The 16,452-nt window shown below is 41.4% G+C and overlaps 1 protein-coding gene across 1 annotated transcript in view; it reads right to left on the reverse strand.

Moving 5' to 3' along the window:
• Window positions 1-6,640: 6,640 nt before the first annotated feature.
• The window catches only part of pde10a (phosphodiesterase 10A), a 35,064-nt gene continuing 25,252 nt past the window's right edge, over window positions 6,641-16,452 (reverse strand). The window contains exons 14-22 of the mRNA XM_076161905.1: window positions 14,940-15,082; window positions 14,498-14,581; window positions 14,256-14,406; window positions 13,970-14,125; window positions 13,064-13,236; window positions 12,805-12,916; window positions 12,616-12,696; window positions 10,692-10,780; window positions 6,641-9,591 (exon numbers count right to left, since the gene is read on the reverse strand). Of these exons, the coding sequence (XP_076018020.1) occupies window positions 9,480-9,591; window positions 10,692-10,780; window positions 12,616-12,696; window positions 12,805-12,916; window positions 13,064-13,236; window positions 13,970-14,125; window positions 14,256-14,406; window positions 14,498-14,581; window positions 14,940-15,082 (1,101 nt within the window). The 3' untranslated portion in view covers window positions 6,641-9,479. The remainder of the gene's footprint in view (window positions 9,592-10,691; window positions 10,781-12,615; window positions 12,697-12,804; window positions 12,917-13,063; window positions 13,237-13,969; window positions 14,126-14,255; window positions 14,407-14,497; window positions 14,582-14,939; window positions 15,083-16,452) is intronic.

Raw genomic sequence — 16,452 nt, forward strand, 5'->3', positions numbered from 1 at the left:
ATATGTAGTGTGTCAGATTCACTGCTGTTCATTAACTGCCAGAGAAGTGAAAAGTGCAGATTGTGGCGTTTTCTACAAGGATCATCGTACTCTACTGTGAGCATGTGATCGCTGCACCTGAAGCACTTTAGAGAAATGAAGCGTGACAAATACTAATGCCTATGAAACAAAACTCAACATAGAGGTTGAACCCAAAGAGGACTGAGCTCGGACATATTGCGTAATATTACAAGCTGGTATAGATTGTGAGGGTTTGTTAAATACATCGTGATAAGACAAGCCAGACAACATTTGACCTCAGCAGCAAGAGTTTGCTTTTCTTGTTTGGGAGCAGAATTCTTCACAAATATGGAAAAACAGTGGAATCGAATTGAATCTATTCAGTTTGGATGCTGCTCTGGTTTCAGTGATGGATCCACATGTTTTTTTAAATGGTTAACATTACATGAAAGGCCAGTTGCCAAATTGTTTATATCCATCGCAAAGAACAAAACCAGGTGTGTTTATCCCACGACAGACGATTAATAGGCAGAATTAATGCCCTTGATCCAGGCACTCTAGGCTGTGGACCCTGAACGCTTCTCCCCACTACTACTAGTTAGGATAAGTGTAGGCTTGCTCGGTCTTGGTGGTGGCATGGTGTTGCGAGCACGTTGAATATCGACTCGGTCAGTCAGTGCATGCTGCATGAGGAGCTTCAGCTTTCTTTAGTGATAAGACTTATTCCCCATCTGTTCGCCTTATTCCATCCCATAATGTTCTACCAGTAAAAACAGAACAGAGCAGCAGTAAGAGTCAGATCATTCTTAGTAAAGCTCCTGAGCTGCGTCACCGTGCACGTGTATCACGACATGTACCGTCTTATGGCCTTGCTTGCTTTCTCTCTATTCAGCACTCCGTTGATGTTTTGTTCCAGATCCTTCAGGGGGAAAAACACTGAGTGAGAAACATGACCTGCTCTGCTCCAGTCACAGCACATACATCCATTATCTGTTATACGTGAAGGAAAATGATGACGTGGCAGGGGAAGGGTCAAAGGTTCTTGCCTCGTTGGTGCTCCTCAGGCGGTGGTTTGAAGCTATCAGTCTCATTATCTCAGCCTGGAATCAAAGAGAGGGAAAAGAAATGATAATGTCAAAATAAAGCTTGAGTAAAATGGTGGAACGTGAGGATATGTATTTTTTGCCCCCTGCACCTTTGTGTCCTTGATGCCTCTTTCAATGGCAGTGGCTGTAGCCGTGGAGACCATCTGCTCTTTAATCTCCTGCTCCAGCTGTTGTGTCTCTTTCCACATGTTCCACACCTGAAGCCTCTTGGTGTGAAGCCTGTGGGTGTGGCTGCCAGCCGTCCCATCGTCCTGCAGGAACTCTGACAGGGCCCAATCTGCACACACACACACACACACACACACACACACACACACACACACACACACAGGCATGGACAAGCGACTTTACTCCTCTAGAATCTGAAGTCACGGTGAACTCATTACTGATGCTTACAAGTCTTTCTTTATTCCTGCTCCAGTGACAAAGGAGTTTTATTTTTACATTTAAATGTGAAGAGTTTGTTGCTGCCTTAAAGATGCTTAGATGTGGTTTACCAATCATCAGACATACCAATGTTGTGTTGAAAGCTGCTCTTTGTGCCGCTGTCCTCTGGGCAAATCATGACTGGAACATTCTGTAATTCCTTTTGGACCCTGTGTGTGTGTGTGTGTGTGTGGAAGGGGGAGGGGGGGGGGGGGGGGGGACAAATAAGAACAAATAAGCTTAAAGAGTCAATGCTAATGAGGCCGAATTAAAAAGTGTTTTTTACACAGACTCTCACTGTACCTTTGATTGTCCTCTCGAGCTTTTCTGGCCTCCTCCTCCAGTCTGAGCACCTCCTCCTCCAGTCTGCTCACCTCCTCCTCAGCTTCTTCCAGCTCCTCTACACTTACTTTTTCTGATTTTCTGAGCTGTTCAACCGAAGTATTCAGCAACTTGTAACAATAAATATCAGTGTAAGACAAAATGGTGCCTGTGAGGATGCTGCTGTAATCATTGTTACAAACCTATTTAAAGCACAGTTCACAGATGTTGAAAGTTTTAATATTCTAAAGCACTTGGTAACAGTAAACATCCTCCTGCATTCAGCTGTGTCGGTGATACACAGTGACCTTCCAACTAAAAGTAACAGGAGAAGAAAGATCACGTTACCTGAAGTCCACAAGATTCCTGAGTCACAACTTTTCCAAATTGTATAATATACAGTTTAACAGTTAGAATACATTGTCTAAGTTGCTGAAAATCATGCCTGAGCTAGATGATTCCTTAATATCAATATGTGTAAAACTTTATGTTGTGTTGGCCGCCAATTCACTGGCAACCAGATAAGGAAATAGAAGTTTGTGCCAGGAAATGACGCCTCAAAGACACATTTACTCTTCTTCATCCGAGATGCTGGCGTCAGAAGTTACTACAGCATCACATCAACATTAGCAACCAATCAGATTGACATGACATATTTACTATAAAGGGTGAAAGTCTGCTCAGAGATTTATAAGAAGGTTTTCTTTAAGCGTGTCATCATGTGCTACTAGTACGAATAATTGCTTGAACAAACATTTTAAATATATTAATCACAGACTTATAAGTCTCAATATCAGCACAGATAGTGTTAATTATTATTAGTGGTAGTAATAATAGTAGTAGTAGTATCATTATATAATTATGATTTTGAAAAGGGATTGATTGCTCTTCTTAAATCTCTGAATAGTCTCCTTTGGGAAAATCAAATATATGACTAATATTAATAGTAATACACTATGTAAGACATGACAGACGTGTTCCTTACCGTGTTCTGTAGAGGCGACTGGGAAGCCATCATATGGTTGAGGTACAAATCATACTCCGTCTAGATAAAAAGAAAAGAGAAAGATTTGAATCCATTTCTTTTGTTGATTTTGTGTTGCTTTTTTTTTTGACGGGAGCAAAATTGAATTTGAGGTACAATGTGAGAAGGAATAGGGTTTCATCAGGACAAACGTGCTTTGGAACAGAGTAAATCTCCAACATGGCTGCCAGACGTGTGACAGACAAACTCCCATGACCCTAAATTGGTGAATGAGCAGTAATGGAACCATTGACCTGCTCCCTGAAGCATCAGGACCAGGTTCCGCTGGATGCTCTACTTCCGATTGCTCCACCAGGGACTCGCTCTCTCTCTCAGCTCTAATACGTCTGACAGCACGTGCTAAAAATGTGCAAGTGGGTACAAAGGAAATGGAAAAACCTTAATTTCCCTCAGGATGTGTCCAAATACTGGAGAGCCTTCACATACATCATCAAAGACGTCACTGAACACCGCAAGGCGGTCTCTGCTGGGCCAACTCTGCACTGACAGCTTCCTCAGCTCCTGGATATGACACACACACACACATACACACACACAACTAACTCAAAGCCACAATGGGAAGTCAACACATGTGTGGGTTTCTCTCTCTCTCTGCTTATTCACGCGCCTCCTGCAGTAGAGCACAGATGGCAATTGCAATTTACTATGAACGTTGACAACACTTAAAAGTCTACAGTTAAATAAAAACATTCACACACACAGCAGCTCTATTACGTGTGTGTGACCACTCTCACCTTTTGTAGTTTGCGCTCATGCATCTCAGCCATGTTCCCTGCAGCCATACAGCTCTGCTCCCTCACATCTTTCTTGCCAAACCTCTTTGTCTTTACCTGACCTTTCTTGGTCAGGTCTACCTGGTCAGAATGGCTCAACCCGAATTTCTGCTTCTCTTCCTTTTCAGGCGAAGAGTTTGACTTTGTCTGGTCCTCTCTTGGCATGACCAGGAACGGGTTTGCAACATCCATCTCGGGCAGATTAGCATTCTCTCTGCTGTCTGCATGTGATGAGGGAGCAGCTTGGTGTTGTCCCGGTCGCCCTTGTCTTGTCTTGACCTCAGAGTCTTTGCTTTCTTTCTTTGTTATCTTGGCAGGGGTCTTTGTGTGCCTCTGCTGAAGGTGTGGGGTTGCTTTCTGGCTCTGAGACGTCCTCCAGAAAGACTTCTTTGTCTCCGTGTGAGGCTTGTTCTGGACCAGGCTGTGGGGTCCCAGATGTCCTGAGCAGTAGGTATGGATATCAGCCTTTTGACCAACTTCTGCTGCCAGAAGCATTTTGTGTATGTCCCTCCCATAGCACCCAGGCTTCAGCTTACAGCTACTGGACATGGCTGTGAAGAGCAAGTGGAACATTACTGAAAAGCATACATGTTTTGCAGCAAAGCAGTACGACAGGTAAAGCAGTGCAGTCCCATGTTCAGCCTGCTGACGGCCCCTCAACCACCAGAGGGCTGCCTAAGGGTTCAGTTAGAACACAAAGCATTCACACACACACTACAAACTATTTGGAATTGAATGCATAACAAAGTTAAGTTTACAGATCAGCATTTTGTGGTTGGACTCATGGCACTAAAAATAATGTAAGCATGTATATCAGGAAAAAAAAGAGGAGGAGTAAAGAAAAGATACTTAAAATTTGCTTAGGGACACCAAAATTGTCAGGCAAGCTGATTTGATTGACCAGTGTTTGCTTATCACAGCTATATTGTCTTAATAGTGAATTTTAAATATGCACATATGCAAAGATAACTTATCAGGTTGCATGTTCATGTAAGTTGAAGTTTATTTCCAGTTAATCTTTGTGTTAGAATTATACCGTTAAAATTGATGAAATAATGAAATAGCCTGTAAAATAATAAATCGGCTACCGTTATCTTTTTCTTCCACTCATAGATATCAGTATTGATCTCTCAGATTCTGTATTGATCAGACTCTAGTTCCTATTATATAAATGTATTAAAAAGTAGAATTTCATTTCGATGTAAGAGCTGTTCAGTAAGTTATAAAAAGTATACGAAATGGGGCAAGTAAACATAAAATGAACATCACTAAATACGTGTTTACACTCAGACAGTAAAGTGAACCAAGACACAAACAATACACTGACTTTTGAAATTCTAATGCTAACAGTCACACGAAGCACAAAAACACCACAAACACAAACAATACGGAAATTATGAACCTACCCGCTTACTGAAATGTTTTACCTCGACGAAAATACAACAAACTAAACTTTTCTCACTTTTGTTTCCTCTCCGGTTGTTCTGGAGACCAAAGCGTGACACTCATGATGCGTTCCAGGTACGTGGGAATATTGGAAATCCTAAGAATCCTCCTGACAAAATGTATTTTAACAATATATATTAGAATAACCTTCAAAAAGTAATGTAAACGTCACCAAGATGAGGTTGTTTAGCAGCTGGGAGGCAGAGATGTAGGGATTTTGATGCCACAGACATGCCTACATTAATTTCAAGTTAAAGCTAAGTAAACCATCTATCAGTGCCTAGTTTTATGTGTACGAACACACATGCAGAGACACGACATATGTCACTTACTATGCTTTGATGTCACTGCCGCGACCAAGTTCATTATTATCATAATCACTATTTATAAATACTTCACATTCCTCTGGTCTCAGAATCACCAATGTGCCAACTGTCTGCAACTGCTGCATCAAGGCAATCAGGTTACTGCAAACATTCCTTAACACTTAATCAATCTATTACCTTAAACTGGTGATCAATAGTCATGTGGATATTGTAAGTACATACTGAGACACAAGTGTAGTCTACAGAGCAAAAACAGAGTGAAGCAGTAGAGAATTTCAGCCAGAATAAGGGCGTATATAATGGAGTTTGACTTTGTCCTTCATGTCCCTGATGTTACTGTGTCTTGATTTAAGTAGAATTTTAAATAGATATTACACATTTGATGTGGACACATACTACCTTTAGCCTGTCAATCAGTCTCCTACAATACGATACAACTTTATAATCGAAACAATACGCTCTTCTACTATATTAAATGTTACACATATGCCGGGAGAAAGGCACAGAGAACTTGGATGTGTGTGTGTGTGTGGATGAAGATCCAAGATGAAGAGAGGATGAAGGTCCAGTGAGCAATGTTGACTCCAAAGGTCAACAGGGCAAGAAGGAGGCCATTTGGCTCACAGGTAAGGATTATTTTATATCTAATTATTCAGGGAAATAGTAAATAAGTAAAGACATGTCACAACAGTCAATCTGTGTCTGTGTCTGAATAGATGCTTCCTCCAGGACTAGATAATCAGTTTGGAAATTCTACAGAAACACGTATTACTTTTGAATGCTTGAATGCATTGGGGGTGACTCAGGATGGTAGAGCGCTCGTCAAGGGATGGGAAGGTTCCCGGTTGATTCTGGGCTCCACGGGAGCATTTGTTGAGCAAGACACTTGGCACCTTGCATGGTATGAGCCTGCATCACTGTATGAATGGGTGAATTTGAGGTATAATGTAAGTACAAAGTATAATATAAGTACAACCCACTACAATCGTCATAAATAAGTAACAACATTTTATGTAAAAATAATACAAATGCAATTCAATTTGACAGAAATTTACCTAATTAAGTGCATTAAGAGGCTCAGCAGTCAGGAGTGAAACATCATTTAAGTATCATGAGCTGAATAAATAGTTATATAGTTACATAAGAAACGAAGCAGCGCAGTGGTATTATTTTTCATGTATTTAATAAAAGTAATTAGGGCTACAGCTCTTACATTTACAGTTGAGACATTCCTCAATTATTTTGGGTAACAGTAAATGTCTATAGACCGTTTCATTTATCTTAATGTTTACTTTGTACAAAACAAAAAGGCCATCTTTTTCTTTGTATAAAAAATATAAGTTAATTTAAATTTAACTCTAAGAAAATAACAATAGTAGTAATAGCAATAATAATAATCATCAATAATAATAATGATAAAGATCATATGCTAAACATAGTGCAGACAATGGGATATAACTGGTGCTGAAAAGTAGAAGGGACAGTGCAGTGTTATGGACTTAACCATGTTTTCAGGTGGGGCAGGGTGGGAAAAGAGAAAAGTCAAAAGCTCTCTCTCTCTCTCTCTGTCTCTCTCACACACAGACACACACGCACACAGTGTACACATCCAGTCAGAAAGTGCATGACTGCCATTCAGTTTAGCACCGTCAGAGCATACATCTTAGTCTGTACAAACTAATTGCTAGGTTGTACACAGTATACACCGATTACCATATATGCAAAATGATATATAAACTTCAGTTTAGGTGCATGCTATTGTTGCTCTTGGTTGAAGGTTACTGGAAGCAATTGTGAAAAGTAAGACAGAGCACATCATGGAAACTGATGGCGTGCTAACCCACATGCCACCACCAAGGATCTCCAATCCTAACATTCATCATAATGTACATTCACACCACTGGGGCCACAGTACCAGTCATTAAACTAATTACTTTAACCGTAATTTTACTCTTGGAGGGACAATGTCCACTGGAATGACGGTTTTAGACGGAAAATGGTCTTTTGGAAGATCTTGGAAACTCATTTGAAGGAGTCTGAATGCAGCCATGTATGTGTTGGTCAATGTTTTGACAGGTCGAAGGCAAGGAGAGGACTTTTGGTACACACCTGCAAACTGTCAACCTCACACTCATGAGCTGCAATCCCAGAGATAGACATGATGTATTTTAGCTTAACAGGCAATCGTTAGACTTTACGGTGAAATACGAAGCAGGCAATAGATTCTACTTGGCTGGGGGGGGAGAAGTTGTATCCCCAGCTTAGAAGCAGGACACTGAGGGCAGCTTTCTAAGACCAAGCTGTAAATTAACTGATCACAGGAGCTTTTCTGTTGAGCCACGATGACTCAAATCAGTAGCAAAATGATAAATTAATCTTCCTGGATCATAAACCTGCAAAGACATGGACTAAGCATACTAAAGGGAAACACATCCTTGAGTGTACAGAATATAAATTATTCCAATATCTAAGATTTGTTCAAGGTAACTGACCTGCTGTTTAGTCTTGAGGATGTTTTGAGTTCTCGTCCCCAGTCGCTCTTAGGCATTCACACCTTGGGCCCAGTAATATGGGTTACATGGAAGCTGTGAGGGTCGCTTAACGGTCATTACAATCGTCGCTTGGGAGTTACATAACTGTTGGGTGACTCTTTGGAGTCCAACAACCCTAACCCTCACATGACTCCCGTGAGTCACCTGATCCAAGGTGTGAACGATCCTCAGACGGCGAGTCCAGGTGCCTTGAACAACTGCTCATTGAATTCCACATCGCATGACCTCCGCGACAGAGAACCTTCGGAGACAGCTCAGTCCAATCGTCTCCATTTATTTGATCTACACCTCAAAATGTATTGTGCCTTCATGATGCCATAAATTAAGATGCTGACTGGTTGTCAAGAGTTGAAAATAGTGAACATGTGAAAAATGTGTCACTGCAAACAAACTAATCTTTAAAAGACCATTAGGAGAGTTAGCCAGTGTGTAACATCTTCCTTTTTTCTATCTTGTCTATCGCTGAAAAGATGACTTTTTCTTACAAATCATTGTTGAGAAATGACTAATGATGTAAGAATGGTACGAAATATAAATGAGAGTTGGGATATTACTCAATAGTACGCTGTCACATTGTACTTTTCCTCTTGTCCTAAAAATGAACTGGGGTCTGATAATCCCACTCCAAATTCTCCTTGATGTATGTCGCAGGTTCACCAATGCCAGGGGCCAGTGACAGTGTTCAGGGGGCCACTTCAGGATGAAACATTTTCATTCTCCTGCCACTCTACCAGGTTCGCAAGTGTTGACATTATCTAAGTCCTCTTGTCACAGTTTATCATGTTTTATAAAATATGCTGCTGCTGGGGGATTTCTGCAATCTCCACCTAGAGTAGGCTGTGTGTCTTTATTCAAGTACTGCAAAGGATTTTTGCTCAAAAGTAATAAAAACATTCTGACATCCACCTGCTTAATACAGGTGGCATTACACCATGCATCTGTTCTCCACATTCCTTCTGTCTCTGTGAATACCTCGCTGAAGTAGTCTGCATACGATAAACCTACCACAGAAGGCAAACAGTACCATTTCAAAACGCCTGAACCCACAATAAGATTTCACATATCCAAGCCTGTGAAAGGTTCAGAGTAAGGCCTCTGCAAATACAAGACCATAAAAGAATCAGCTCAAATAAAAAATATTCAAATAACAAAAAAAAAAGAAACAGCCAAAGAAACAAAACAAAACGAAACGGCACGAGTCCGCTCTACCAAAATGAATTCCCAAGCTGAGTGGACGTAGGGTGATGGGCTGAAGTCCTTCCCCATCGGCTGTCTGTCAGTCTCTGGGATCGGTGAAACCGTTAGTGTTGACACCTCCGTCACCCAATGAGGTAACCGTGTTTGTGTTTTTCAAAGTGAGTCGCCTTTTCTACGTGTAACCTGCGAAACACAGGATGTGGAGGTTCTTTTCTCTAGAGAGTTCCAAAGTCTGTAGCAGGATTCAGGTAGTGTTCCTTTGGTGGTCCGGCGACCCCCTTTGGTAGTTAGTTGTCCACCTTGACGGGGCCTGAATCACAAGGCTTGCTGGGCTCTCTGATAAACACTATGTCCTCCGCTTCTCCTCGTGCTATCTTCTCCCACTGGCCCAAGTTGTCCCTGCAAACACAGAAACACCTCTGTTGGATTCAGCTTGAACATGTGGTGGCTTTAGAATCAAGGATGGAATGGAGCTGAAGGTGTTATGAAGAAGAGATGAAATGAACACACTTGGCAGAAATCAATAGTGCAAAAAAGCTGATTGAAAGCAAAATGGTTAAACAAAATCACGAGTAACAAAGCCAGAGTGGAACAGTGTAATTCTTCAGTATCAGTAGTAGCAGATCCATCTCGTCTGGCTGTTGTGAATGTGACCTCCTCTGTTTCGAAACCAAACCTGACATACAAGTGTAACAACTGTCGCCCTCCGCTGCCTTTCTATTCAATTAGCAAGGCTGTTGCAGTTTACACGTCTGTGGCAGATCCCACAACAATCCGGGCTCCGCAGGGTCTAGACCTGCTGCCCGCCCGTAGCAGTCCAGAGGCTCGTGCTGACGTGCGACGCTGGCTTACATATTACACTGTTCACTTTGTTTGCATTCCCTGCAGATCAAGGTCACAAAGGTTTAAACAGCCCCAGGTTACCCGGGAGAAGCAACTGTGCAACGTGATCCTGTGCAACAAGCCGAGCAAACACCGTGCAGAAATGGATATGTAGCTTACACACACACACACACAGTGAATGCTGACTCAGGAAAACAAATTCCACGAACAAAACACACTTAAGCATCAAGTAGTAGTCATTCAGTATCATTTCATGTTTAATATGACGCTTATATAGAAGCAGTAGAAGTTGCACCTACATACAGTACGACTTACTCCTTATCACTCTATTCTTCTTCTTATTAGTTGTAGTATTTCCATTATAATTGTATTATTAGAGGTTATTAGTTCATTTTGGTACTTTAGACTTGAACATGTGCTGGTGAACATTTTCTCCAGATTAATCTATTTAATCTATCAATGGATTTAGAATAATTATCAGTACAGAGAAACAGTTCGGAAACGGTGAATCACTCAAATGAAACCTTGTGGTAAAGCTCAGCAGCGAAATCTTGCATGGCTTTTAATTACAGCGCGCACACACACACACACACGCACGCACACAGATAGGACTCACAGGCTTTCACACTCTGCAAACTATAACTCTTGAAACTTACTTGCAGGCTCTTAAAAGAGGACTGGATGGAGGGAAAAGCTCTGATAGAGTTGTGTAACATGGAATTGCAACAGCATTGTAGAATCCCACCTTACAAAACAAACAAAAAATAATTAAGCAGTAATAGCAACTTTTTCTTTATTTAAAATGATAACACAAATTAATTTTGTGCTAATGAGCGGAAAGGCAACACACACATCTCGTGATCTTCATCTTCTCTGGTGTCTGTAAGGTGATGATAATGGTTTATTCATAGATAAAGACTGTCGAGAGGGTTGTTTGGGGGCGGGGGGGCGAAGGGGGCTTTGCTCCCCGCGGCCATGAACAACAGCTGTTCCCCTGTGTACATGTGATGTATGATGTGTGTGTGTGTTGTTTACTGCATTTCTTTACTTGGAAGGTACAGTCATTTAACATTTCATTGTCAACAGCTTTCTGCTTTGGTTATGATCACTGGTTGATTTTATAACTGGCTGAGCTTGGAAAAGTTAATAAAGCCATTATCAATAAGAAGAAATAAATACAATATTTCTCTCATAGATTTTAATATAATTCAGTCACACAGAACATTAAGTTAACAAAAGAGGCTACACACACCTATATTTGGGGACAATCGGAAACCTTAAGACTCGGTTTATTTATTCAAAGTAGTAATAAATATCAGCTACTAAGGTTGTTTTGACTGAATTTGGCAGCTGAAGGATCTCTCAGGATGAGCTGTAACATTCTCTTTGTAATCTCTGAGGGTGTCTGAGGTTTGTTAGTGTGTGTATAAGTGTATTCTGATATGCTGGGTGACCTCAGACAGTAGTCGGTGAGCTTTAAATTCCAGCATAATCCTGTTACATGCTAATCAAGGGTCCAGACTGTCAGCCAGCTTCTCATGCAGGGAAGTTGTTAACGTTGTATTTGCAATTTGGGCCAGAATACATCTGTTTACATTGACTATATATATGTTTTATGTGTTTGAAAATTTGCCACCAGGAACCTGCTAAAAGAGTTTGTTTATTGGTAAGTAAGGGTTAATACATTTCAGTTCAATGACTGGACAGGAGCACATATTCTCACATGAGACCTTTCACTGTGACTCTGAATCTATTCACACCTCCTGACCCTCCTATCTGGATATGTTACATGGACAATGAGACACGTTGCATTAAAAAAAACATTGCTGTTCTCTGGATTGTGATTGGATGTCAGTAGGGAGTTCTCTTAAGCCATTATTTTGCATGGGGCGTCACTGCCTGTGATCCCGGTGCGTTTACAGTGAGTTTCAACTCCAAATCAGACCCAAGGGAGAAAAAGGTGGTGTGACATTTTCAACTGGTGGGCAGATTCTATCGCAGAAATGTGTCCCTGCTGTATGGATTGTATTGACAAATGACGAGTTAGTCATTCAGATATGATCACAGGAGACAGACCACATCCATATTTTATTTGGCAATCACAATGTGCTCTGCATGCATTTGCAACAGGCACAAACACGCATGTTTCCTCTATAAGGTATTTAGTATGAAAGGAGGACTTCTGATTACTACCAACTATTACCTGAGCAGTTTTCAACACAAGTAATCATATTTCTGTAATTATTTTTATAGGTAACAGTTTTATAAGAATGATATGAACATTTCCTAGTATCTTTGCCAAAATATCTGGACACACAGCATACTCTTTTTATTACAATGGATGAAAATCTTTCGCCATCCCTTCCCTTTGTTTAAAACATAAGAAAAAGTAAAACTATTTCACAAATGTTTGTATTTTAAATAGGATATTTACAACATATAACAACACTGCTATTGTAGTATTTCCCATTATTGTGTAGTTTCTTCTCCGTGTTGTTTTACTCCTATGAAAGCCTAGTTCACCAACTTAAAGTTGAATTTTCCAATTCTACGCATATGAGGGAGAAGAGTGGGTCTCACCTGGCCTTGGGGAACCTCGTCCTTCTTGTCTCTGTCCATCATGGGAATAGGCTGCATCCCTATCTTCTTCATCTCGTCTCCCTATCACAAAAGAACACAACAAGGAGAGAGTTTTGCTAAATCCTAAGATCTTTCATTCTTGAGTATGAAGCTATGTATGTACGGCCTGAGAATGACACTAAACTGTACCTCAGCCCAGAACTCAGCATAGATGTCATTGGCTGTGAGTCGAGTGCTTTGCCATCGCTTAGTAACAGAACACAGGTCACATGCTGTCATCATCAGACCAATCACACGGTCCCTGGGGGCGAGCAAAGCCTCATTATAGCCATTTGAAGGAACTCCATGTGCTGCTCATGTGCATCAGGTCCGTGTTTGTCAGTGCTGTGCTATGGAACATGGCAGCATCCTGACCTGACCTGTGGACCAGCGTGAGTCATGACCTGACCTGTGCGAGTGGTTGTTCAAGTCCAGCACGCCCGAGGTCAGCAGCTCACCCAGCTGCTGGTGGTTGTTGAAGTACAGGGCGAGATCGGTGGCAATGATGGCCTTCCGAATGATCTCCAGCACCTGCTCGTACTCGCTGGAAGTCAGGTTGGAGAAAATATTGTGCCCTTCCAGCTATGAGAAACAAAGAGATCAATAAAAAAGCAAAAGCTCCACTTATGAGGCGTTCAGCTCAGCTAGACTACAACAGGTTGTAAAGCCAGTGGGGAAGTCTCGTTCAGCTCCGGGCAGCAGATCCTGGATGTTAGATGTGTAAACACTGGTTGCTGCATAAACAGAATCCAAATATTAAATATACATTAAGTAGCAACTGGCCTAAATAGTCAAAAGGAATATTTGAGGGTATTGTTTGTGTTGTGAGTATGCATGTATGTGAGCTCTAATTTTCTAAAACCAGTCAAAAGATTTCTGTATTTCAGCAATTACATAAAGTCTATATGTTGCAACGTCAGCCTAAATGTTTTGAGCTTATACTCAGAATTGACTAATAAAGCCCCAGTTCTCTCATGCAGAACCACCTCAGCCCCATCCTGGCCTCTGGTATTTGCAGACATGTATATATAATAGTCGATGTTTGAATGATTTGGATTCAAAACATTTTAAAAAGGTGTGATTAAAAGTTGCCTTATGTTGCCTTAAGTTGCCAGTGTAGCTACCTTTGTAATTGCAATCGAGATGCTTGTTTATATGGTGAATAAATCATTTTGCTCCCCCTTTTAAAAGGTAACTTAAAGCAGGCATAAGTAATGAAAAGGAAAAAACGTCCTATGCCATTCACTTATGAGCAATATATTTCATAGATAGAAAATAGGAATTGCACAAGAGGTTCTACATAGTGGAGCTCTACCTGGAGGATAGAGACGGTCTGAGAGAAGTGGTGCTGCTCCATGGTGGAGGTGGAGTAGAGAGCAGCCAGCGGATGGTCGAACTTCTGCAGGTACGCGTTGCTGTACCCCCGATGGTCAAGATCATGGCAGAGACAAGCTATCAATAGACCCTTCTTCTGTAAAGCAGTATGGGTAAAAACAGAAAACGGTGTTAATTTGTGAAGGACCTCAGACGCTGATCTTATTTCCATATTAATCCATTTTGTGTGCTACTGGTGGAAGCCAGATTCAATTTGAGGAGCAAACCTCTAGTTCTGTGAACATCCCAGTGGTTTTTTGCAGGATGGCGTACATGCAGTGCGCCACCGTCACTGCGTGCTTCCAGTTGTGGTACGGTACACGACGGTAGTTCTTCCGCACAGACATGGTGAATCGACACAGCTTCTCCAGCTCAAAGCTAAGCAGTGAGGAAGTGGAAAACAGATTTGGTTTTGATGCGTTTATGGACCGTGAAGTCCGTTCCTGAAGTAGTGATAACAACTCTTTACCTGGTCTTTCCGCAGGAGCTATGAACCATGTAGATGAAGACCGCAGGCCAGATCTCCTCAAAGGGACTCACGTCAAAGTGGAACCTAGGAGAGAGAGAGTGACATATATGATGAGGTGCACAGCACATCTGTGAGGGAAGAGAAGAGAGACAGATCAGAGGACATATGAGGCCTGGAGGTGTTGCTCTGACAGGTTAGCATCCAGTAATCCAGCCCCTTCCTGTTTAATGTCTCCCCCCCAACCTTTTGCAAAGCCTCTTCATGCAGGTCTGGACTCTGTCATCATTTCCTTCACAGACACACGGCTGCAGGCCAAACTGCAGTCAGCCTCACAGGTTCAGCGCATTGATAGAGATAGTGATGAAGGCGCAATCTGGATCTCAAGCCAACACTGTATCCAAAACACAGGCCGGGCAATGAGGTGTCGAATCTCTTGACTCACATTTCAATCTCTTTATAAATGGGTGTTGGGAGGTTGAGCTGGGTTAGGGTCTTCAATTCCTCAGATGTGCAGATGCTGTGATAGGACAGCTTTTCCATTGTCACTCTGTAAATACACTCAGAGTGCCGGATCCGGTGGTACATCTACAGACACACAGAGGGGAAATCGTAAAAAACCAGAAGGTGAACACTTTGGAAATTCCATTGAAAGTGCTCATATATTTGTTGAATTATTTTAAATATATGAAGACGGTTTCTCTCTTGAAATGTAACCAGATGCATTGACAAAAGTTGATAAACATCCGCTAGGGTCTTGCAACACATTGTATCTGTGTGTCTCCAAAAGGTTTCTCAGCATCTGGTTTATATCCCTGTCCCTTTTCCAGACAGGTACAGACGCCAAAACTCACACCCTTCTACCATAAATCACCATAGATCAGGGGCTGGCCAAAGTCCACTTCCTAGAGACACCAGGCGTAAATTACAGCATAACATAAATCCTGTCAGGGGGTGGATGCTGACTGCTTGAATTAAAATATTAAAATGCCTCATCAATTTTGAAACTAACTTTGTGACGCTGTACAATTTTGTTGTGCCTTCTGGTAAAATCAGGCCCCACAGAGGGAAGAAGCTTTGACAGACAGACAGACCACTAAACTAAACCTAATTACGGTCTAATAACTACGTAATGGATAATCCAGCTAATTTAAACCACCAATTACCTCCGCACTATTAAAAGACATTTACAAACAAGTATCTGTTTGCGCTTGTTGAAATGAGTCGCAGTTTCTTGTATTTACCGTTTATTTTGGTTTCACTGGTAAAAAAATAATTGTTGACCAAAATTTAGCAGCGTTTGCTCAACTTGGTGATCTGGGGTGGGAGTTTTTGACAATAAGAGGATTAGAGCATGTTCATAGTTGTAGTTGTCTTTTGGACATTACTGTATCACGAACAACAGGCCAACAGAATTCCAAATTTGATTACACATCAAGATCAAGACCACGTCTAAAAAAAAATTCTTGCCATTTAAAAAAAAAGATGTAGTGCTTTGGGATATTAAATAACAAAGACGTGGGTTAACCACGTGTCCGTAGCCCACTAGACTAGATCAATCAACAGATCCATACATCACTTTCTAGACGGTTCAGAAGCAGTTTTGATCATTTGTTCATACCACAAAGGAACCGCTCCGGTTTGTCTGAGACCAAACCAAGACAACATTTCCAAAAAAGAGTTTTGATGTGGTTGATCTGGCCCACACCCAAAGTGCGCTGGCTGTGTTCAAAGCCTGCTCAAATGAACCGTACCAAGGGGGAAACAAGCCCGGTTCAAGCAGTCTAAACACAATCGGTGGGAAAATACCTCTAATAAGCACATTATTCTGCTTATACCAGTGGGTCCACAATGTTTTGTCATACTTTGAGACAACATATTTCAAACTAAAACTCTATACTTGACCACTTCCACGCCTTCATTTTCCCTGACAGTATGTGAACATGGATGTAGTTGTT

This window comes from Genypterus blacodes, unplaced genomic scaffold, assembly GCF_046128005.1.
Source record: "Genypterus blacodes isolate CSIRO-AG114 ecotype Tasmania unplaced genomic scaffold, CSIRO-AGI_Gbla_v1 ptg000012l_1, whole genome shotgun sequence".
Lineage (NCBI taxonomy): Eukaryota > Metazoa > Chordata > Actinopteri > Ophidiiformes > Ophidiidae > Genypterus > Genypterus blacodes.